Below are 23,148 nucleotides of genomic sequence, written 5' to 3'. Positions count from 1 at the left end.
ACGAGGCTCACCAACGTAGGGCGCCATACGGAGCAAAGAACGCACGTATCCGCTGATTGAGGCGGAGTGGCGTAGCAAGCCGACACAACCTATTCCCTCGACCCACTGGCCGCAGCCAGAACTCGGGAGGAAGCAGGTTCCACACGAAGGCTATAGAACCTAGCGAACGTGTTAGGTGTCGCCCAGCCCGCAGCTCTACAGATGTCTGTCAGCGAGGCGCCTTGAGCCAAAGCCCAGGAAGCGGCAACACCTCTAGTGGAGTGAGCGCGCAGCCTGGGAGGACAAGGCTCACCCAGAGACTCATATGCTCGGGTGATAGCATCCACTAACCAGTGGGCTAACCTCTGCTTGGAGACGGCCTTCCCCTTCTGCCGGCCTCCGTAACAGACAAAGAGCTGATCTGAGGTTCTGAAGCTTTGCGTTCTGTCAACATAAACCCGCAGGGCACGGACGGGACAGAGAAAAGCCAGGGCTGGGTCCGCCTCCTCCTGGGGCAGAGCTTGCAGGTTCACTACCTGGTCCAAGAAGGGAGTGGTAGGAACCTTGGGCACATATCCGAGCCGGGGTCTCAACACAATGTGAGAAAGGCCCGGCCCAAACTCTAGGCACGATTCGTCGACCGAAAAAGCCTGCAGATCCCCGACCCTCTTGAAAGAGGCCAATGCCAACAGGAGCGCCGTCTTAATGGACAGGATATTAAGCTCTACCGTCAGTAAAGGCTCAAAGGGGGGACTTTGAAGTGCTCTAAGTACCAGAGCAAGGTCCCAAGAGGGTACAGGGTGCGAAACACGAGGTGGATTTAACCTCCTGGCACCCTTAAGGAATCTGATGACCAGGTCGTGCTTCCCTAGGGACTTACCTTCCACTGCATCGTGATGCGCGGCTACCGCTGCGACATACACTTTGAGGGTGGAGGGGGACAGCCTCCGCTCCAACCCATCCTGCAGGAAGGAAAGCACGACACCGATCGGGCAAGTCCGGGGGTCCTCCTGACGGGAGGAACACCAATCGACGAACAGGTTCCACTTCAACGCGTAGAGGCGCCTCGTCGAGGGGGCTCTAGCGGAAGTGATGGTGTCTACCACAGCCTGTGGTAGACCACCTAGAACCTCCGCGTCCCGTCCAGGGACCAGACATGGAGTTTCCAGAGGTCTGGACGCGGGTGCCATAGAGTGCCCCGTCTCTGAGAAAGAAGGTCCTTCCTCAAAGGAATCGGCCAAGGAGGGGCTGTCGCGAGGAGCAAGAGTTCGGTGAACCAAGTCCTGGTGGGCCAATACGGCGCCACAAGAAGGACCTGCTCCTCGTCCTCCCTGACCTTGCACAGTGTCTGTGCCAGAAGGCTCACTGGGGGAAACGCATACTTGCGCAGGTCCCGGGGCCAGCTGTGAGCCAGGGCGTCCGTGCCGAGGGTCCCCTCGGACAGGGAGTAAAACCACTGGCAATGGGTCGTGTCCGGAGAGGCAAACAGGTCCACCTGTGCGACTCCGAAGACACTCCAAATCAGCTGGACCGACTGGGGATGGAGTCGCCACTCTCCTGGCAGGGGAGGCAACCGTGAGAGCTCGTCTGCCACACGGTTGAGCTCCCCTGGAATGTGAATGGCACGAAGCGACCTCAGATGCTTCTGACTCCATAGGAGGAGGTGGGAGGCGAGTCGCGACAAACGACGGGAGCGTAGACCACCTTGATGGTTGATGTACGCAACGGTCGCAGTGCTGTCCGTACGGACCAGTACGTGCTTGTGTCTGAGAACCCCTCTGAGGCGACGCAAGGCTAAGCGTACTGCTTGCAACTCTAGGCAGTTGATATGCCAATGCAGTTGAGGCCCCGTCCACAGACCTGAAACTGCATGCCCGTTGTACGTGGCCCCCCACCCGGTGGCAGAGGCATCTGTGAAAACCACAGCATGCCTGGAAACCTGGACTAAGGGCACTCCGGCCCGTAGAAACACAGGATCCGACCACGGGGAGAAGGTTCGGCGGCAGTGCGGGGTCACTTTGACCCGGAACGTGCCGCTGTGCCACGCCCACCTCGGGACTCGATCGTGAAGCCAGCGCTGAAGCGGTCTCATATGTAACAGGCCGAGCGGCGTTACTGCGGCTGCGGCTGCCATATGCCCCAGGAGCCTCTGAAATTGTTTCAGTGGAACCGCTGTCCTGCCTCGAAAAGACCTGAGGCAGGTGAGCACTGACTGGACGCGTTCCTCTGTGAGGCACGCAGTCCGGGCGACCGAGTCCAGCTCCATACCGAGATAAGAGATCCTCTGCACGGGGCAGAGTTTGCTCTTGTCCCGGTTGACCTGAAGCCCCAACCGGCTGAGGTGCCGAAGCACCATGTCCCTGTGATCGCACAAAACATCTCGCGAGTGAGCTAAAATTAGCCAGTCGTCGAGGTAGTTGAGGATGCGAACGCCTTGTTCTCTCATGGGAACAATGGCCGCCTCCGCGACTTTCGTGAAGACGCGGGGTGACAGGGCCAGCCCGAAGGGTAGGACTTTGTACTGATACGCCCGACCCTCGAAAGCAAACCGAAGAAACGGTCTGTGTCGAGGAAGAATCGAGACGTGAAAGTATGCGTCCTTCAGGTCGATCGCTGCAAACCAATCCTGGGGACGGATGCATTCGAAAATGCGTTTCTGCGTGAGCATCTTGAACGGGAGTTTGTGCAGGGCCCGATTCAAGACTCGCAGGTCCAGGATTGGTCGTAACCCACCGCCTTTCTTGGGTACAATGAAGTAGGGGCTGTAAAACCCGGACCTCATCTCGGCAGGAGGGACCGGCTCGATCGCGTCCTTCGCCAGCAGGACATCGATCTCTTTCCGCAAGACAGGGGCGTCCACCGACCGCACACGGGTAAAGTGGATGCCGCTGAACTTGGGGGGCCGGCGTGCAAACTGAATTGCATAGCCGAACCGAATGGTGCGGATGAGCCAGCGGGACGGACTCGGAAGCTCTAACCATGCCTCCAGGTATCGCCCCAATGAACCCACTCGGACCACCGGCGTACCCACGGAGGGGCAGCGAGGTGGAAGACAGGGACCCGGGTCTGGTGGCATTGTAGCCACCAAGAGCGGGGTCTTGGCGTGCTTGACACCAACCTGCTTCCACCGAAGAGCAGGCGGCAGAGAAGGCTCGTGGGCCTTCTGCTGCGGACTGCCCGATGGCGAAGGGAGGGGGAGAGACGAGGAACGAGGCCCTGCCTCCTCGTGCACCGGTCTCTGCGCCTCGGAGCCCAGCCACAGACCAGAGTGACGCAGCTGGGGCTGCGTCACTGCTATCCGTAAACTGGGAAGAGGGGAACGGGGGTGTAAGCGCTCGGGGGCGGCACACGCTGCCGTTCTGGGCCTCTTGGAAGGGGGAGACTGTGTGCCCACCAGTCTCGGCCGTGGATGACCTGGAGGAGGAAGAAGAAACTGCTCTTTTTTTGAAAATGTGGGTACCGCTGACTGAGTGGCCAGCGGCGGAACAGAAACAGAAAGGAAAGAAAGATTCTCCACCCGGCCCTCCCCCGGGGGAAGGAGGCGTGCAGGGGCACCCTCCGAAAGAGCAGGATCCAGCACCTCGACCAGGTCGCCCGTCTCAGGGACGCTTCCCGCCCTTCTTTTTACTGGAAGGGGCGGGTGGCGTCTGGGCGGGCTTGGCCGCCCTCTTACGACCAGACCTCCGGCCTCCAGGGTTGGACTGCTGCCCTGAAGGAGGAGCGGCCGCGGGAGGGCGACCTCGGCGACGAGCAGCCGGAGGCTCTACGGCCACAGAGGACGGACCAGCAGCAGTCCGCCTCCTGTGCAGGACGTGCCGTATCGCCTCTGACTGCTTCTGGGCGGTGGAGAACTCTTGGGCGAAGCTCTCCACCGCGTCGCCGAAGAGGCCCCCTTGAGATATGGGGAAGTTGAGAAGCTTGTTCTTCTCCGCTTCGCGCATATCTGCAAGGGTGAGCCACAGGTGGCGTTCCTGGACCACCAAAGTGGACATCGCTCGACCCAGGGAACGTGCGGTGACTTTCGTCGCCCGGAGGGCGAGGTCCGTCGCCGCACGCAGCTCCTGCAGCAATCCCAGGTCGAAACCACCCTCCTGCATGTCATGGAGTGCTTTGGCCTGGTGGACCTGCAGCAGCGCCATGGCATGCAGGGCGGAAGCAGCGTCTCCACACGCCATGTAGGCATCCCTGGTCAGACCAGAGGAAAACCTACAGGCGCGGGAGGGGAGTGAAGGGGCACCCCGCCAGGAGGAAGCGGTCTTAGGACACAATTGCATCGCAACCGACCGCTCCACTGGGGGGATTCCCTCGTACCCGCGTGCTGCTCCTCCATCGAGAGTGGTGAGGAAGGAGGAGCGAGGTTGCCTACGCCTGGTCGCAAGGGGGGCCAGCCAAGACTTCCTAAGCTCCTCATGCACTTCAGGGAAGAATGGTACTGGAGCAGGCCGCGGGGCAACAACACGGCCTGCTCCGAGACACCAATCATCCAGCCGCGAAGGTTCGGGGCCCGGTGGAGGGTTCCAGACGAGCCCGACATTCGCAGCTGCCCTTTCGAGCATAGCGGCCATCTCTGGATCCGGCTCAGCCGCAGCCACCACGCCCGAAGGGGGTAGACCCGCTGAGTCATCACCAGAAGATGACCGCTCTTCCTCCGATGCCGCGATCGACATCTGATCCTCAGGCGGTGCCCCGAAGGAGACAAACGGGACCGCACGAGGCGGTCCCGGAAGCGCCGCCGGGACACCTGATGGCAACGAGCTACTAGAGGCGTGGGAAGCCCGTGAGGATCTTTCACCAGACGGGACATTCCGCACGGTAACCCTCATCCGCTCACCAACAGGAATCACCGAAGTAGCCGTCTGCTGAACTGAACCGGCAGACGAACTAGATCGGGGATTCTCTGAAGGGACTCCCCCATATTTCAGGGTTCGCAGTCTCGAACGCAGCATCGCCAGAGTCATGTTCCCGCAATGAGAACACGACTCGTTCATAAACGCTGCCTCAGCGTGCCCTAAGCCCAAACACGTGAGGCAGTGTTTATGACCATCCTCCTGAGGGAGAAGTCGACCGCATCCAGAAACGCACGGGTGAAACGACATCCTGAAAAGGACGCGAAACGCCCGTGTTGCTCTTTTAGACAGAAAAAGATGCTCTTTTATGTGCCGAGGCACAGAGGGACCACCGCGGCAAACACAACGGGGAAACTGCAAGCCCGTGCGTTGCACTCACCACCAGTACCAGCCGTTAAAACAGCTTTTTTTTTTTTTTTAAGAGAAACGGCCGGCCGCGGAAGGCGATGGTCGCTCAACAGTACCGTAACACCAGCACCGAGGATCCTTTCTTGTTCCAAAGAGGACTCGTTGGTTTTAAAACTTCTCAGAGACAGCAGCTTAGCTCAACAGAGAGACACACTGGACGGCTCCGAAGCAAAAAGCATTGCGCAATGTTTACTTCCGCCTTTTATACCCGCGCTGGTGGGCGGGTCGCGGAATGCAAATCTTGCATGCCAATGTCCATTGGCTCGTTTTTAATTCTCTCGAAGACGGTTGGCTCCCTAGCGTGATCCCAATTCGTCAGGGAACTCCCCCGACGACACGTCGGAGTTCCCAGGACGAAAGGGAACAGGTATTCTGTCCTTTTTTGGGTCGAATATTAGTTTGTTTACATGTCTTTGGTCTATGTTGCGTTCATATATCATTCAAACCACACCAGAGTTCATTTGGAAGCGAACTCTGCGGCAGCATTCACATTTATTTAAATGAACCGCACTAACAGAGCAATCACCAGAGTTTGTTTTAATCTGTCCAAACCAAGCCAATCTTGCAAGTGTGAACACTCCCTAAGTGTAGGGGAGAGCGGGGCACAAATTTTTTGTATTTACTAGTTGCCATATCAACAATATATGAAGAAAAAATTGCGCCAGAAATCTTTGGAAGATGTCATTGAACATTTATTTAACTATAGCAAAAGTAAATTTCTTACTTATGTTAATTTTTCATCTCTATTTCTGGCGTTTATTTTAAATTAGACAAATCTGATATTATTTTCATCTCCAATATGGTATTTAACAGTTGATATGGTTCTTTAATGCTTCGCTAACTAGCTGAAGACACTAGCCAGATTTCAATCCCAGTTGTGCAGGCGGGGCATGTTGTCACACTGCGTTACAATGTGCCCCATATTAGAACTGTGCTATTCTATTCTATATTTTTTATGAATTCTATTGAGAATACATGAGAAAAAGGTGAATAAAGACTGGGAGTCAATGTTCAGAAAATCTTAATTAATATTATGTTTTGAACTGTTGTATAGCATCATTGTCAAACTCAAAAATTATTTTATTTTTAATTATTAAAAAATGCCATTATTTATATGAAAAAGTTAATAATTGTATTTTTTTTTTGACAAAATATTTTAGTTTGACTTGTATATATTTTTTTATTAGATCAGATAGCATTTTAAGGTGTTTTTGGTCATGTTACAGTGTCCCCACCTATGGAGCATGTTGTCACATTTCACTTCCACTCTTTCGGGGTATATCAAGAAAAAAGCATACACTGTATTAATAAAACATAACCAGATAAGTGTACTAGAAATGTGTGAAAAAACAAATACTCTGAACTCTAAATAGATTTACACAAACTGTGAAAGTCAAAAATCGTTTAGTCGTGCACCTATAATGTAAATTCAAATATTGGACATGGGTCACTTTTAAAAGAAGATGTAAGATAGTCCAAAAAAAAAAAAAAAAATCAAATATAGTCAACAAATCGGAATTGGGCCTCAAGTCCTGTAGTGTAAATATGCTGATCAAATGAGGTCACAGGTGTATTTGGGAACTTAAAAAAATAATAGTCTATCTAATCAACTGTAACTGGCGGTTTTTGACCGCACCAACTAAAAATGGATGGAAAACACTTTGATTAACAAATGTAATTAGAATGTCTTTTCATATGAAAGCAGCAGAGCTCGAATTACATGAAGCACGTTATATCCGCCTTATCTGATACTGTATACTTTTCCTCCCCTCACCGCCTACTCTCGGCCACATTTCGAGACGAGGCGCATCTCAAACCAGCCACTTCTCCAGGATGCAGCGAGAGGCTTCTCCACTGACAGCGCACTAATAAACGAGAATCACCTAGTAATCCTTTTTTTTTTTTTTTTTTTTTTTTTTTTATTGAAATAAAATTTCAAACATACAATCATCACAGTACATAAACAAATATTATACAACAAACAATAAATAAATACAAGAATAAAATTAATACAAAAAAATAAATTAAATAGACAGGCTTACAATCTTATTTATAAAAATAAAAAGATTTTTCTATTTTCAACTGAAAAATTTTGAATATATTTCAGTAATTGACATAGCTTTCTTATTTTTAACCCATTTAAGAGACTCAAAATATATATCAGTTTCAATTTGGAAAAGTTTAAAACATGGCCTTGACTTGGAAAATTTAGCTTTATGAAAATGGAACTTGCCCAATAAAATAAAAAGATTTACAATATTACATAAAGTTCTATCTCTACAATCAAAATATGTAATAATCTGTTTCCCTTCAAGCGTTATTGTATTCTTTGTTTTAAATGTCACATAATTTTCAACATTTTTCCAAAATGTAATGCAAAATGAACAACCATAAAAAAGATGAGTTAACGAGTCTTGTTCTGTCTTACAAAAACTACAAAGATTATCAACAGGTTTAAATTTTGAAATAAACAAATTTGTGGGATATATATTGTGTAATATTTTCAAATGTCATTCCCTAACTTTGTTTGTGATACAAAATCTAAAAGGAACAAGCCACGCTCTATGCCAATTAATCTCAGAAAAGTGCGAATTCCAGAAAAATTTCCCACGAGGTGTTATTTTCTTTAAATTTAGAAAGCATTTTCTGATATGCTTATTTGTACAATTGCTACTCATAACATCCATACCGTTTATATAAAGAGTCAAATTAATACCAGGAACTTCGTTTTGTTTATTATAACTTTTCATTAATTCTAATATACCATTAGGTATAGACTTGAAAACTAAGTTATATTCTTTGAAAGTTATTGGGAATGCCTTTTCCCTGAGAAAAGATTCATAGTTAAGTAATTGGTTATTACCATCAAAAAGGTCTTTTAAAAAAATGATATCTCTATCGATCCATTTCTGCAAATAGAGTGACTTGTTCCCTCTAGTGATGCATTCATTATTCCAAACGATGGACTTATGTGGAGAGAAGTTGTGAGAATGACACAGCTTCCAGGCCAAAAGTGCTTGTTGATAAAAATGGGATAGTTTTAGCGGCAATCTTGTAATATTATAGTCACATTTTAATAAAAATTTTAGGCCTCCTACACTATTAAAAATGTTGTTGGGGATAAAGTACCATAAGGACTCAGGTGCTCTTAAACATTCCTTCAACCATTTCACCTTAAAGGTATAATTTAAGTCACAAAAGTCCAAAAGTTCAAATCCACCTTCATCCTTAGAACCAGAGAGCACCGCTTTTTTTAAATGATGGTGTCTGTTTTTCCACACAAAATTTGTAAATATGGTATTTATATCTTTACATATTGAATCATGAACATTAAGAGAGAGAGCAGGATAGACAAATCTTGAAATTCCTTCTGCTTTAGTCAAAAGAATCCTTCCTAAAATTGAAATATCTCTTTGAAGCCATAAATTTAGAATTGTTTTAGTTTTCTTCAATTTAGGTGAAAAATTTAGTTGTTGACGTTCCTTGTGATCCTTACAGATATGAATACCTAAATATTTTACACATTTCTTAACAGGTAAGTTAAACATTTTTTCCTTATCAGTCTGGTACAGGCATAAGATTTCACATTTAGATTTGTTAAGCTTTAAACCTGAAGCAGCCGAGAATTGGTCAATGAGAGTTATAGTATTATCAATCTGATGTTTGTCACTCAAAAAGAGAGCTGTATCATCCGCTAGTTGAGTTACTCTGATTTCCTTACCAAAAATAGACAATCCTTTAATAATAGGACTATGTTTAATATGTAATGACAATAATTCAACCACCAGCAGGAACAAAAACGGAGAAATAGGGCAGCCCTGGCGAACTGATCTCAGTACAGGAAATCTTTTGGTGGTGTTTGGATATAATATTACAGAACTATCAATATTTTTATAAAGCATTTTAACTATAGATATAAATTTTTGTCCAAAATCAAAAATCTGAAGTGCATTAAATAAAAAATAATGTTCTACCGTATCAAATGCTTTATAAAAATCAAGAAATACTATCAGTGCATCAGTATTGATGTTATCAGAATAATCCATTAGGTCGAGAACAAGTCTTATATTGGAGCTAATGTGACGGTTAGACATAAAACCTGTTTGTGTTTCACTTATTATCTCATGAAGACCTCTTTTTAACCGTTTAGCAAAAATTAACGATAAAATTTTGTAGTCAATATTTAAGAGTGTATAGGTCTCCAATTTTCTATCATTAAATGATCTTTATCAGGTTTAGGGAGAAGACATATTAAACCTTGCTTCATACTCGTAGACATTTCCTCTTTTAGGATACATTCTTTAAATAAATCAAATAGAGGATTTTCAATAATTTCCCAAAAATGCAAATAAAATTCGACTGAAAGCCCATCATTGCCTGGCGATTTACCTTTTTTCATTGAACTGACAGCCTCTGAGATTTCCACTTTAGTAATGGGACGTTCGCAATCCAACTTGAATTGTTCAGATATAGTTGGTGTAAATACTTTAACTAATTCGACAAATTTATCACAATCATCAAATTGAATATTAGACTTATATATATTGCTATAAAATGTACCCACATATCTTGAAATGTCTAAAGAGTTAGAGATGATGTTATCATCAATTTTAAGAGTAGTTAAATTATTTCTCTTGCGATTTCGTTTCTCTAGAGCAAAGAAATAACTTGAATTTTTTTTCCCCTTGCTCCAGCCATTTTGCTCGCGACCTTACAAATGCCCCTTTAGCCATTTCAATATACATATTATCTATTTCCTCTTTTAATTTTTTCATTATAGTGTCTTCTTCCTCTGAAAGATTATTTTTAGTCATCAAATTATTTAAATTATCCATAATACTTATTTCTTTTGCTATATTGTTTTTTTTTAATTGCTTTACTTCGTTTAATTGCTATTTCTCTAATTTTAAACTTGAAAAATTCCCATTTTTGTATGGGTTTCATTTCGTCATTATCAAATATGCTTTTTGCTGTTTTTTTGACTAAATCACAAAACTCCTCATCTTTTAATAAATTATTATTTAATTTCCAATAACCACGTATATTACCATTTTGTTGTTTTGTTCCTGCTAAATGGATTGAAATTAATTTATGATCAGAAAATGGGGCATAGCTATGCGATGATTCTGCCACAAATTGCAGACAAGAGGGAGATATAAGCCATAGATCAATTCTAGACTGAGAGGATCTACTAACATTGCTCCAGGTAAATTCGTTAATATCAGGGTTTAGAAAACGCCAAACATCTATAATTGCTAGTTGTTCACAAATGTATGCAGTACTTTTGAATCTCAAATGTGGAGTTAATCTTACCGGTACTCTATCTACAAGATCATCAGGAGCATCATTATAATCACCTCCAATAATCAAGTGTGCATCCTTGTATTGGTTTTTAAAGGCTTCAAGTTTCAAACTAAGTTGTAAAAACATTATTTTTGCTTGAGCTGTATTGTTATAGTTATATAAATTGCAAACTATAAAGAAGGAATTGTCTAATTTGAAAACCAAGATGATCCATCTACCCTCATTTGAGGTCACTGATTCAATGATATCTCCTTGAAATTTATTAAGTAGAATGGCGACACCTGCTGATTGTTGAGAGGCATGACAGAAATAACATACATCACCCCACTGTGCTTTCCAAAACTTCACATCATCGTCCACCGAATGAGTCTCTTGTAAAAAAATTAAATCAGCATTTTTTCGTCTACTGAATAAAAAGATTGATTTCCTCTTACTGCCATCGCGAATACCTCTGACATTCAAAGATATTATTTTTAAGGAACTAAAACGGAAGTCTGTCATATTACAAAAAAAGAAAAATAAAGAACTGGATGATTGTTAAAGTTATAGGAACTAGTTAAGAAAAAAAGAACCTGAGATAGGAAATATAAAAGATTAGCTTACCGCCTAGTAGAAAACTCTGAACATGAGTATCTCAAACTCCTAAACATTCTTATTTAACAATTGGAGTGAACATATTGCTCTTTTGACTGTCTACCAGAAGAACAAATTAACCTGATCACGTGAAGTCGTTAACTTGAAAATTGTACCTCACACATTAAGGGAAGATTAACAAGTTATACGGTGTGTCTCACACCGTTAATGATGACAGCAGGCCCCTGCCATTTCGTTTTCTTTCCGTCAGCGCGCGCTTGCTTCACAAGAGGCCACAGTTTATTTCTGCTTTGTCTCTCCTGTTGGGTTAAATCTTCAGTCATCCGCAGGCTCTTTTTCTTCATGACATCAGCGTTGAGGGAAGCTCTCCATAGTTTGAATCTGAAGGTGCGCATGGTGAACTGAATGATGATTGGACGTGTGCTTTTATCCTCTCTCGGGCGTCCGACCCTGTGCACAGTGTCCACCATGAATCCAAGCTTGCTCTTTTCCTCTGGAATGATTTCCGCAATAATCTCCAACACCTCCTTCCTCACATCCTCGTTGCTGCTTTCTGGAAAATTCAGAAGACGAAGATTCCATCTCCTACTGTACCGCTCTGACTCTTCTTGTTTCTCCCTCAGGATAGTCATCTGGTCACTCGTCTTTTTTACTGCGTCCTCAGTACCTTTCCACTGAATTTCCAGCCCTTTCGCATTTTCTTGCACTTTAGCAATCTCAGCTGTATTTTCCATGATCATTTCTTCAAACTTTAAAAAACGGTCATTTAAAGCATTAACTGCTTTTAGGATGTCAGCATTTGAAACCGTCTCCTCTTCTTTGGTACAGACTTTCTTAGGATTTGGGCTTTTTGTGGGAGTATCAGGAAGAGGTGTACATAAACCGGAGAACGAACTTTCAGCCTCTATATCCATTATCAAGCCTTCCTTTCTCACCTTCTTGGCATCTCTCTTTGACATCGTAGCACTCTTGTCCTGGCTAGTTAGCAAAAATGTTCGTTTACAGCACACTGCGCACGTGTCCTGGTTTAGCACAACTTCGGTTAACAACAAGCAAAGGGCCTTTTATTCGAGCGAAATAACTTACTGGGTGACAGAGCAACGATCCACTCCTTCATTTATCGATAAACAGTCTCAAAAAATAAATTCAAATCATTAATACTCAGTCAGAGTCTCGGAGCTCAGAATAAGACGTCTGCACCGGTCGCCATCTTGGACCAACCCCCACCTAGTAATCCTCATACAATCGCAAAGGCTTTCATGACGAAACACCAAGGAAGCGAGCGTGCTTTACTGTGATGTTTCTGACCTACGCTTTGGTTACTCGGCGTCACACCAATTTAAATAACTTTCATTTGGGCGCCGTCCTCAAGAGTACTAAAAACGCTTTTATTTATAGAGAATCCGCATTCATTTCAGTGGAAAAGTGGTGAAAATGAATGGCTTTGTTTTGCTCACATTGATTGTATTCATCGTTCCTGGTAAGAATTCACTTTCTCTTATAGCAAACAACAAACAAATAGCGCTTGTCATGCACCATTTTCATACGTTATTAACACTGTACAGAAATGTATTATTTCTTAACTGTTTAGGATGACTTTGTTGTAGTATTAGACAGTTATGTTTTGTGCACAGACAAAAATTGCAGCGTTTAAACGGTCGTAGTTTAGTTTAAAGTTTATAGGCAGCAATGTTAAGAGATAGGCCTATTAATCATGGATCTAAATCTACAATGTTCTCTTGAATATATTAATGCACAAATATAGTATGTGTGAGGATATGAATCAGGATTGCTTGTAGCCTATGATTTTAAGTTGCATGAGATCCATGAGATTATGTTTGTTTTAGGAGTGAATGTGAATCAATGATGTTCTTCTGCTGTTTGTTTGCATGTTACATTATGAATACAGACAAATGTATTGATCATTTTTCAAAACATTTTCATAGCACTTTGTCCCATTAGCCTATCTCAGAAGTGACATATAGGCTAATGAACTGTTCATTTCTTCTCTAGGTTCGTATGATGTTGATAAAGATGTGTCAGTGATAGAGGGAGATTCAGTCACTCTAAACACTGGATTTATAAAAGGCGAACAAGAACGAATTAAATGGTATTTTCAGGACAGTCGCATCGCTGAAATCACTGGAGATCAGAGTAAGATCTGTACAGATGATCAGTGTAAAGAGAGATTCAGAGACAGACTGAAGCTGGATCATCAGACTGGATCTCTGACCATCACAAACACCAGAAACACACACTCTGGAGAATATAAACTACTGATCAACAGCCGCAACACAGAAAAACTCTTTAATGTCACTGTTCGTGGTGAGTCGTTTAGTGGGTGTTTAAAAGCCAGTTAAGTTTTGAATTGCATCCTTGTTTTTTATTGCAGAGACATTCAAGATAAATTAATTCAAGTACAGTATATATTATGTCTTTAAAAACAATTGCTGTGGGAGTGCAACCGTTCAGTTTGATTTAAAACGAAATCATTTCCGTTGATGAGTTTTTTTATTGTCTCATGTTGGTTTATGTTTCAGGTGTTCGTGCTACTGAACTAGATCAAATGAAGAGAAAGGAGGGAGAATCTGTCACTTTAGATTCTGGTGTAGTAACAAACCCAAATTTTGTGACAATGTGGTATTTTAATGATATTCTCATTGCTGAAATCACTGGAGATCAGAGTAAGATCTGTACAGATGAACAGTGTGATGTTCTTGACGGGAGATTCAGAGACAGACTAAAGCTGGATCATCAGACTGGATCTCTGACCATCACAAACACCAGAAACACAGACTCTGGAGAATATAAACTACTGATCAACAACAGCAGATTCAGTATCATTAGGAGCTTCAGTGTTTCTGTCACTGGTGAGTTTCATTTAATCATTCAATACATTTTCCATTGCAATTTCAGAAAACAGTTCAAATATTTTTAAGTTGTTTTGAGTTAGTATTACATTATAATTAAGATCATCTCTATCACCTTCACATGTGTGAAGTTACAAATGACCATCTTGTCACTTAGATGTGTTGTAGGGTTTTAACGAGATTTAAACAAGACAAGCTAGTTCCAAACTTTATCACAAAACTTGTAGATTTCATTTTAAATTCCTAGTTCTGACGGGCAAACACATAGTAAATGACACAAGCTTGTTTCCTCCCGCACATGTCCTGACACGGTCATCAAAATGTGCTTCTCTCCATTACACAAATGGCATGTAGCTTTAAAAAATACTAAATGCCAACACTTTAACTTGTGCACAGTTTAAAAGGATGTTTGCCGATTTAATCTAGCTTAGTATTTTTAGCAGTGTCAATAGTAGGCTATATGTAAATGAACAATGTTTACACATTTTTTTCATGTTACCTGTAACATCTCATATTACTGCATTTTTTGCCAAACAGACTGATCAAGCCTGGCAGCTTATGAGTTTTTAAGTTCCATGCATTTTTGGCGAATGTTCTACAGTCCTATTTTATCTGTATTTCTAGTCATGTTTCACTTGTAAAAAAAAAAAAAAAAAAAAAACACTGTGTCTTGAACCACATGAATCCAGTCATATTTTTCTTTACCTGCACTCTTTATGACCTATAGAAAAACTTTTTTTCACAGCACTTTCCTGTTGTATAATTTTGTCCCAATATGTCAAAAGTGGCTTATAAAGAGCTGTTGATTTCTTCTTCAGGAGCTTCTGGTGCTGATGAAGACTGGGTGTCAGTGATGGAGGGAGATTCAGTCACTCTAAACACTGGTGTTGAAATGAACCAACAAGACAGAATTAGATGGTATTTTAATAGCGATCGTATAGCTGAAATCATGAATGATCAGATTAAGATCTGTACAGATGAACAGTGTAAAGAGAGATTCAGAGACAGACTGAAGCTGAATCATCAGACTGGATCTCTGACCATCACAAACACCAGAAACACACACTCTGGAGAATATCAGCTATCGTTCAACAGCCGAAACAGTGGCACGAACTTCAATGTTACTGTCAATGGTGAGTCCTTAAATATGTTTTATTCGTTTTATATTGTGTTCATTTTTACTATTGACAGCCAGAGTGACAAAAATCATCACTGAGTATTCCCTTTGCTGATATATATAATATTCATTATTAGAATTCACATTAAAATACCAGAAAAAAAGTTAATGATGTCAGTGTAAATCAGGTTTAAATAGCAACATTAGCATCTTTTGTTACACTAAGTGAAAACAGTGAGAAATGCTGTGCTTGCAACGTGTAAATATAGGTAATATGCTATTAATATTAAAGGTAAAATTTCTGAGCAGTAGTGGGTGGAGTTAAAGAACACCATTTCTGCTTTTTTTCCAAGTTCAACTGTCTTTAGTGTGTAATGTTGCTGTCTGGGCATGAAAAATGTCTGCAAAGTCTCAAAGCACAAATTTCCTCCAAAGGGTGACTGTAATAGAGTTCTGTAAATGAACCAAACTTCACATGCTCCCCTTCCACCCTAAACATTTCCCCTTACCTCTCCCCATTACTTCAGTCCACTTATCCTCCTGCAAAATCAACTTGACCTTTTCAACTATTGGAATATCAGTGTCACTGTTTCTGAACTCCTTGAAACGCCTCCATTGCGTCTTGACTTTTCTTTTCTTAAACTCTATATCAACCATAGTTGGCTTTGGGAAACACACTCCAGAGTGTTATGGACAGACTGGGAAAAGAGGAATAATTAGTTGCTTTTTTAACATTCAATCATTAAAACCTAAAACCCCGTAAACTAATTTATATGTCAGTAAATCATAACAGTAACTTTCCTGTGCTAATCATTGGAATTTCAGGAGTGTGTCATGAAACAAGTATTCAGCAGATTTACTTATATTCCTTCTGGAATGAATCTATGCTACTGTTAAAAATCAGCCATAGGAAGGCATCTCAGACATTACAAATATTTGATCCACGTGTGCTTTGTTGTCCTGTTTCATTATCCTGCCAACAGAGAGCATTTTTTCAGCTTTTAGGTGCAGCCTTTTTTGTTTATAATGAGAGTCAGTGGACAAAACTCTTCTGTGCAGTTTAAATGAGTCTGGTTAGCTGGTGTGATCTTGTTTGTGATTGGCTACTGTGCTCAGCACCGCAAAAACTGTTGTCAATGAAATTCTTTAACACAACAGAAGAGCATATAGTAAATAGCCGTAATCGTGACTGTCAATTTACATCTATACAGTCACTGTAAAAGCATACAGTATTTGCTGTTAAAGTGAAATGTTTAGTGTTATCTCAGTTTACATATAAAAATATGCAGTTGTATTTTGATGAAGATTACAGAATCAAATGGTGTCTCAGATCACCTTTTAACCTCATTTATCATCTGTTTAATTGAGGATTTGATGTGAAATTACTATGTAAAATGCAAAACCATGGATACATGTTGCTTTAAAGACTTGGAGTCAAGACTATCCATGATGTATACCCCCCCAAACACACACACACACACACACACACACACACACACACACACACACACACACACACACACACACACACACACACACACACACACACACACACACACACACACACACACACACACACACACACACACAAAGATCCTCCAGCATCTGTTGGTTTGTGTTTCAGGTGTTTCTGCTGCTGAACGAGATGAAAAGAGAAAGTCTGTGGAGGAGGGAGAATCTGTCACTTTAGATCCTGGTGTAATAAAAAAAACAAATGATTTTATGACATGGTATTTTAATGACATTCTCATCACTGAAATCACTGGAGATCAGAGTAAGATCTGTACAGATGATCAGTGTAAAGAGAGATTCAGAGACAGACTGAAGCTGGATCATCAGACTGGATCTCTGACCATCACAAACACCAGAAACACAGACTCTGGAGAATATAAACTACTGATCAACAACAGCAGATTCAGCATCATTAAGAGCTTCAGTGTTTCTGCTGTCACTGGTGAGGATCATTGAGTTATTCAGTGTATTTTCCCTCGAGCAATTTTAGAATAGAGTTCAATATATTTACATCGACCCAGTCAATGTTTTCATTGTGGCCTGTTTAAAAAAGTGACATTTGTCTCAACATTACAATATAATTTGAGATTGTCTCTATCACCTTCAAAACAGACTTACAATTTTGTCTTTGTCATGTCTATTGTTATTAACATAAAAAATGCATAATATCAGTTGGTTTTCCTGTGAACATTGTTTTCTGTTGAGCTCACAGTCCTTGATGCTGTTTTATCTGCTTAAAATTTATGAAAATCAGAAGGCACGTTTTATTAATTAAATCAGTGTCGTAAAACTGATTACCAAAGCAGAAAGTTGTAATTGTCAGTCAACAGTTTTGTTAGAGTTGATTATCAGTTGATCTCCTGTAATAATGTGTGTCTGTCTTTAGCTGTTCCAGATTCAGGTCCGTCTTCAGCTGTGAGGAATGACAGCAGAGAAGGAATACGTGTTAAAAGAGTAATATGTGTTGCTGCTGCTGTTATTCTGTTTGTGGCTGCTGCTACTGCTGTGTTTTTCTATCGCCACGTCAAGTAATATATATAGCTGATTGTACAAAATGAAACAAAGCAACCCATAAAGGCATTGAAACCGAGAGCTGCTTTAGGATTTCCAGTGTGTAACTGGAGGAATTCTTACAGATGCAAAATTATCCAGACAGGAACAGTGCAGGATTATCACTGTTTTTATGTCTTATCTTTTTGTCTATTTCTGTTTGAGTTTTTTTATATTTATAAGTTTATTTGCCTTTTTGCCTTGATGAGATATAAAAGTACACTGAAATGTCTGTCAAGAGTCTCCTTCACTGACCAGTTCATAAGACATAAAATTCGTAAGCTTTTGAACATACACACATCCCAGCACTGCACATGTACACATTGTATTTTTGAATCCGATTGAGAAAATACATCAGACTCAAGTGTTTACATGCATAGTATTCTACTTTTTGACTGGGTTATTTCAGGATCACACCATCAAATTGAAAATTCAGAAAGGTTTTACAATCCAACTTAGCCATCAGTCCGGTTATTGATTATATGTGTATGTAATCAACATGATCTTGACTTATCAAATGTTTTGTTTAAATTAATGTATAACTGTCTGTGAAGCCAAGATAGATATTTCTAGAGTGTAAGTGTCACGATTAGAGTGCCCATCATTACCACCAGAGGGCACCCCACCCCGCACTAGTGTCATTCCCTCATGAAATTACATTTCCCATAACTCTCTGCTTGGACTCATCCTATAATAGTTCCAGTGTTCCCTTCAGTGCTCCCTGTTCTGTATTTTTTCCCTGTTCATCTGTATTCCTGTGGTCAAAAGCACAGGGTAATCAGTCCAAACAATGACAGGGCACAGGAATACAGACAAACAAGATAATCCAAAAGACCGGTGAACAGAGAGAGATGATTGAAATGGACAAACACTGAAACGCTCAGAAATGCAATGTAACTGTACGTTCACACCGCCGCCGACTTGAGCTTCCAAAGCTACCGGAAGTCATTCATTTTCAATGGAAGCTGGCTTCTCTCAGCTGCAAGGAGCGTCAAATCCATCGGCGTCGCGTTTTGGGCGTTTTGAGCATCAATCAGAAAGTTGCAAGTAGCTCAACTTTATGGTAATGAGCTATGACGCGGTTCAGCGGCAAGCAGCGGCAAAAGCCAGCAACCAATCGGAATATAGACGTCCTCCGTGCTGGCTGATTCCGGAGAAACACACAATGTAAACTTTCGTTCCTACCAAAACATTAGTTCAGATAAAATGGAGGAGAAGCTAATAATCGCCGTGGCTGGGTTTCCTATCATTTATGATATGACGTTGTTTGCTTATAGGGACCAGTTACAAAAGAACGAGGCATGGGATAAAATAGCTGGGATATTTTACATTTTTGTTCTTAAAGTTGAACTTATTTTAACTTGAATGACGCGTTTTTTAAAATGCTGTGACATGCGCGAGACGCGGCAAAAGACACAGAGCTCGAGCACACAGTCTAGCGCGTGTTTACATAGTTAAACAGAAAAGCAGTGAAGTGGAATGCAAAAACACCAATCTCATGTGACATTTCATGTTGTGACACTTCTCTTCTCCCTGCTAGTAATGTGTCCTCCCATATCGAGGCTTCGAAGCGTGTGTCGAGTAATCCGGGATGATTTCTGTGAAGCGCGTATCGAGGTTTGTGTCGGTGACGTATGTGGTGACGTTTGAAGCCTCGCGAGCCGCCTGTACCACATGACTGCTTCAGGAAGTGGTTCGCGGTTTTTGCGGTCTATTTGAAATATAAGGGCCAGCAAAATGCAATGGATTCCCCCTCACATTTTGTGGACTTGGGACTTTGCGAGTTTGTTAGCGATCTATTCAAGCTTCTTTTTTTGCGATGGAACCATGCAATGTCATTATAATCACACTGCACATTTTACATTTATTGTCCACTTGATGGCACAATAGAGCAAATGAAGCACCATGAAGCTTCGGCACATGAGTGAACCAATTGGATGGAACGCCTCAATGCTTTATGAAGCTTCATCTCGCCATCACTACTCCCTGCTACGTCAGAGCGACCAAAGCGTCAACAATCTTCCCCGTACTTTTTGACAAGCGTCCTTGACAGGGCGTCCAAAGCTTCTTTGCCGCTCAAGTCGGCGGCGGTGTGAACGTACGGTTACACGTTCAAGACTTCACAGGGAATGAATGTGAAAACCAGGCTATTATAGGGTGAGTTAATCAAGGTAATGAGACACAGGTGGATGCAATCAGGGATGATGAGTCCAGGCAGAGAGTTATGGGAAATGTAGTTTCAAGAAATGTAACAAAAGTATAGAACAGAAAAATATTCTATCTTTTGTAAAGCATTTGAGATGTTGATTGTTTTTTACTACCAAATTTGTGCAAAATTCATGTGAAGAGGAAGATGCAAATTTATCATTATCTGTCTATTTCCCTCCATTTCTTGTCTGTTTAGGTTTAAACTGTATTAGCTTTATGTTAAACTGTGCTTTTTTAGTGTCATTGTATATAATTTAATTAAATGATTGTGTGTTCCTGATGTGTTTGTATTGTGTGATTGGAAATGATCGTCTGCACTTGAACAGGACACAGGCAAGTACAGTATGTTTGACCGCAGTTTAAATGTCATCTGCACAAAAAGAAAAGTCCTGTATTGTGTAAATCTCTCTTTCTTTCTCATGTTTATCAGAGCTGAGTCCACTGTTTAAAGAGCTCAGCAACTGATACTGAACAAGAACAATAGGATTTAGAAATGTCATGGTGCCCATGTTTGCAGTACTAGTGTGCCAAAGTCCTGTAACACGACCTCAGTAAGAGACAATAATTGTGTGGAGACAAAAACTCTTAAGCGTAACATTTTCAGACTCTTTCTGCTTTCTTTATCTTTGCATTAGCCAAGTAAACAGTTTAGCCTATACGCAATTTCAACCGCATGCTAGTCATGCAGACAGACCAACTATTGACACACAAACTGAAAACAACCACACACTGCAGAACCTGTTTGTCCACCAACAGAGCAAACAACATTGTTGCACAGAAGTAAATAAATGAAACGTATAGATGAGTAGCTTATTTTGCATATGTTTTGCACTTGAAAAATACTACTTTGTCTACATTACAGTCCAGGCCGCAGCTAATTTTCACTTTAACTAGTGACAGCAACATAGTGTCGGCCCAGATCCGGTACACATGGGCTGAATCCGAATTTGCCCCCTATACCCTCAAATAGGGCATTATTTGAAGGTACAGTCATTTGTAGTGGTGTCCGAAACAGTGAGTGTTATAAAGTGCACTCATTCAATCCCAAAATGCACTGCAATAACGTGTGCACAGCAGATCTTCGCTCAACGGTAGGGCTGGGCGATATATCGCACGATATTGTTATACGCATCTCGTCAGTAAAGCCGGTTCCTTGATTAGTAGTAAATCACCTTCAACCTGCTTTCAGATGGAGCGGCATTTACTACAAAGAGCCGTAGTTCACTGACAAGCTGGGCCATATCGCATCAATATCGCGGACGTATCGCCAGCAAAAACTCCAGTGTTAAATTAACACTCCTGGGAGTGTATATGAGTCCACACTCAAGAGTGTTAAAGTTAATGAGATAATTAAGTGATTAATTTAGTGATGATTGAGCATTATTGAAGACACCTGAAGAATCACTGAAGGAGAAAATCTCAAATTGTAAGCCACCGTTATAGCGATCATTGTTTGCTTTAGTTGGGCTCTAAACCGACGTTTAATAGTGAAATAGGGCGAAACTGACTGATGCTTGTAGCATCTTTTTCTTTGGGTATAAAGACTCCCCCTGCTCTGCGCCATGCTCTAGGTACAACCTGCTTTTCCCAAGCCACTTTTATCAATTTCCACAGAATTCGTAGAACTCCTGAAGCACTCTTGTACACTCTGTACGGAACTCCATTAGGCCCTGGAGATGATGAAGCCCTTGCCTTTCTCACAACCTGCTCTATCTCTTTCCACTTAGGTGCACAGACCTCCATTTGGTATTCTGGTGGATTGACAGGTGGGATGTCTGACGGAATAGACATAGGCTTATGCCTTTTTGCATCTGTATGTGTTTCCTCCAAATATCTCTCTAGCTCAACCCTAGATGCTTTTAAAGTGCCATTCTTCTCACTGGTGAATAACTTCTTTGCGAATTTGAATGGATCTTTATAGAAATTAGCCCTCGCAAGCTCCTTCTTTTTGTAGCGTTTCCGTAGGCGCTCAGCTCTGCGTAATGTTGCAAGCTTATCTTTTATGGCCCTTTGTAAGAGATTGAGTCCCTCCTTCTGACTTTGTTCCGCTCTTTTCCATTGCTTCCTCAGCTGTCTCCTTTCTCTAACTAACCCTTCAATTTTCTGCTGCCGTCTAGACAATCCAGGAGTAGTTTGTACTTTTTCCTTCCTTTTTTCCACACCAAACCTCTCACTTCCATATGCGTAAATGATGTCCCCAAATTTATCCAGCTTCTTTTCAACTGTACCAGTTAATCTTTCTAATGCAAAGCATAGATCTGTGTTTACCGTGTCCCATGCAGTTTTCTCACAAGCTCTTGGCCATCTAACTCCAGGCCTATGCCCGTTGAGGTTCTTTTCTCTCTTATGCTGGTTAGTCTGACCGGGTTCACAAGAATCAATGTGTTCATCACTAACTGTGCAAACCCTCCTCTCCTCTATGACGGGTGCTGATATCCTGCGAACTGTGGTTTGCTTCCTGTCGCTGGATTTCATTCGACTGACTTGACTGACTTCGTAAGAAGTACTGATCAATGCGAGGCCCTTGTCCCTTCTCCCTCAAGCATTTCATTTTCCCTTGATGAATCTTCAAACCCCTGACCGTTGTCGCCTTGCTCCAGCCACAGACACAAGCTTGGAGTTCAATGGCTTTGCTAACTGCAGAACCTGAACTAGTCTTTTGTGAAGTACTCTTTATACTCATATCCGTTTCCATTCCAAAGTCGTTAACCATGTTGTCCACCATTGAGTCATCTTCCGCCCCTGCTCTCGCAGACTCTAGGGGTATTTTCCTCTTTAATTTTTCAGAAGCCTTGGGCGGGTGTCTCCAGCATCCTGTAAACACAGAGCTGGATACTGCCGACAAGGGTAGCTAACCCTTACCAGCCCCATTGGGGTCTCTTTCCTCCTGTCAGCTGTCTCTCCAGGCTGTCACAAGGTCTTTCCCTTGTTGCCAGCAGCACTATTCACCGCAGTCACTGGACGTATCCAGATCTTCATGATTTCCATTACACGAGAGTAGATGTTAAAACTTCATGCTGATTTGTACTCGGCTTTCGCCAAGATAATCACCAACTAAGACGTAGCTTTACAGTAACCTATGCTTCTCCATCCATTTACGCTTCTTTCCATCTGGTGACGTGAATCTTCTGTCTGGTGTTAAAATAAATAAAAGCGAAGATTAATGTCACGTATGATGTCTAACTTTTCCAATTAGGTCTACTTTTGGAGGTTTCATATTGTTTTATATTTCATACAACGTTATTCCCAAGTCAAAACC

General features: G+C 42.3%; 1 protein-coding gene across 1 annotated transcript; it reads left to right on the top strand.

Annotated features, from left to right (window-relative positions):
- The first annotated feature begins 12,566 nt into the window (after positions 1 to 12,566).
- LOC143736366 (uncharacterized) lies at positions 12,567 to 17,087 on the top strand. Its single transcript, XM_077227104.1, has 4 exons — positions 12,567 to 12,612; positions 13,146 to 13,444; positions 14,802 to 15,135; positions 16,744 to 17,087. The coding sequence occupies exons 1-4, from the start codon at positions 12,567 to 12,569 to the stop codon at positions 17,085 to 17,087; spliced, it is 1,023 nt and encodes a 340-aa protein (XP_077083219.1).
- The last annotated feature ends 6,061 nt before the right edge of the window (positions 17,088 to 23,148 follow it).

This window comes from Siphateles boraxobius, unplaced genomic scaffold, assembly GCF_051911475.1.
Source record: "Siphateles boraxobius isolate OS27281-9 unplaced genomic scaffold, OSU_SipBor_1 13, whole genome shotgun sequence".
NCBI classification, from domain to species: domain Eukaryota; kingdom Metazoa; phylum Chordata; class Actinopteri; order Cypriniformes; family Leuciscidae; genus Siphateles; species Siphateles boraxobius.
Note: the sequence above shows the minus strand (reverse complement) of the source record. Positions and strands in the feature narration are given on the sequence as shown.

Coding starts and splice junctions, on each gene's coding strand:
- LOC143736366 (XM_077227104.1), top strand. CDS start 12,567: ATGAATGGCTTTGTTTTGCTCACATTGATTGTATTCATCGTTCCTG. Junction 12,613..13,145: donor GATTGTATTCATCGTTCCTG/GTAAGAATTCAC, acceptor TTTCTTCTCTAG/GTTCGTATGATGTTGATAAA. Junction 15,136..16,743: donor CTTCAATGTTACTGTCAATG/GTGAGTCCTTAA, acceptor TTTGTGTTTCAG/GTGTTTCTGCTGCTGAACGA.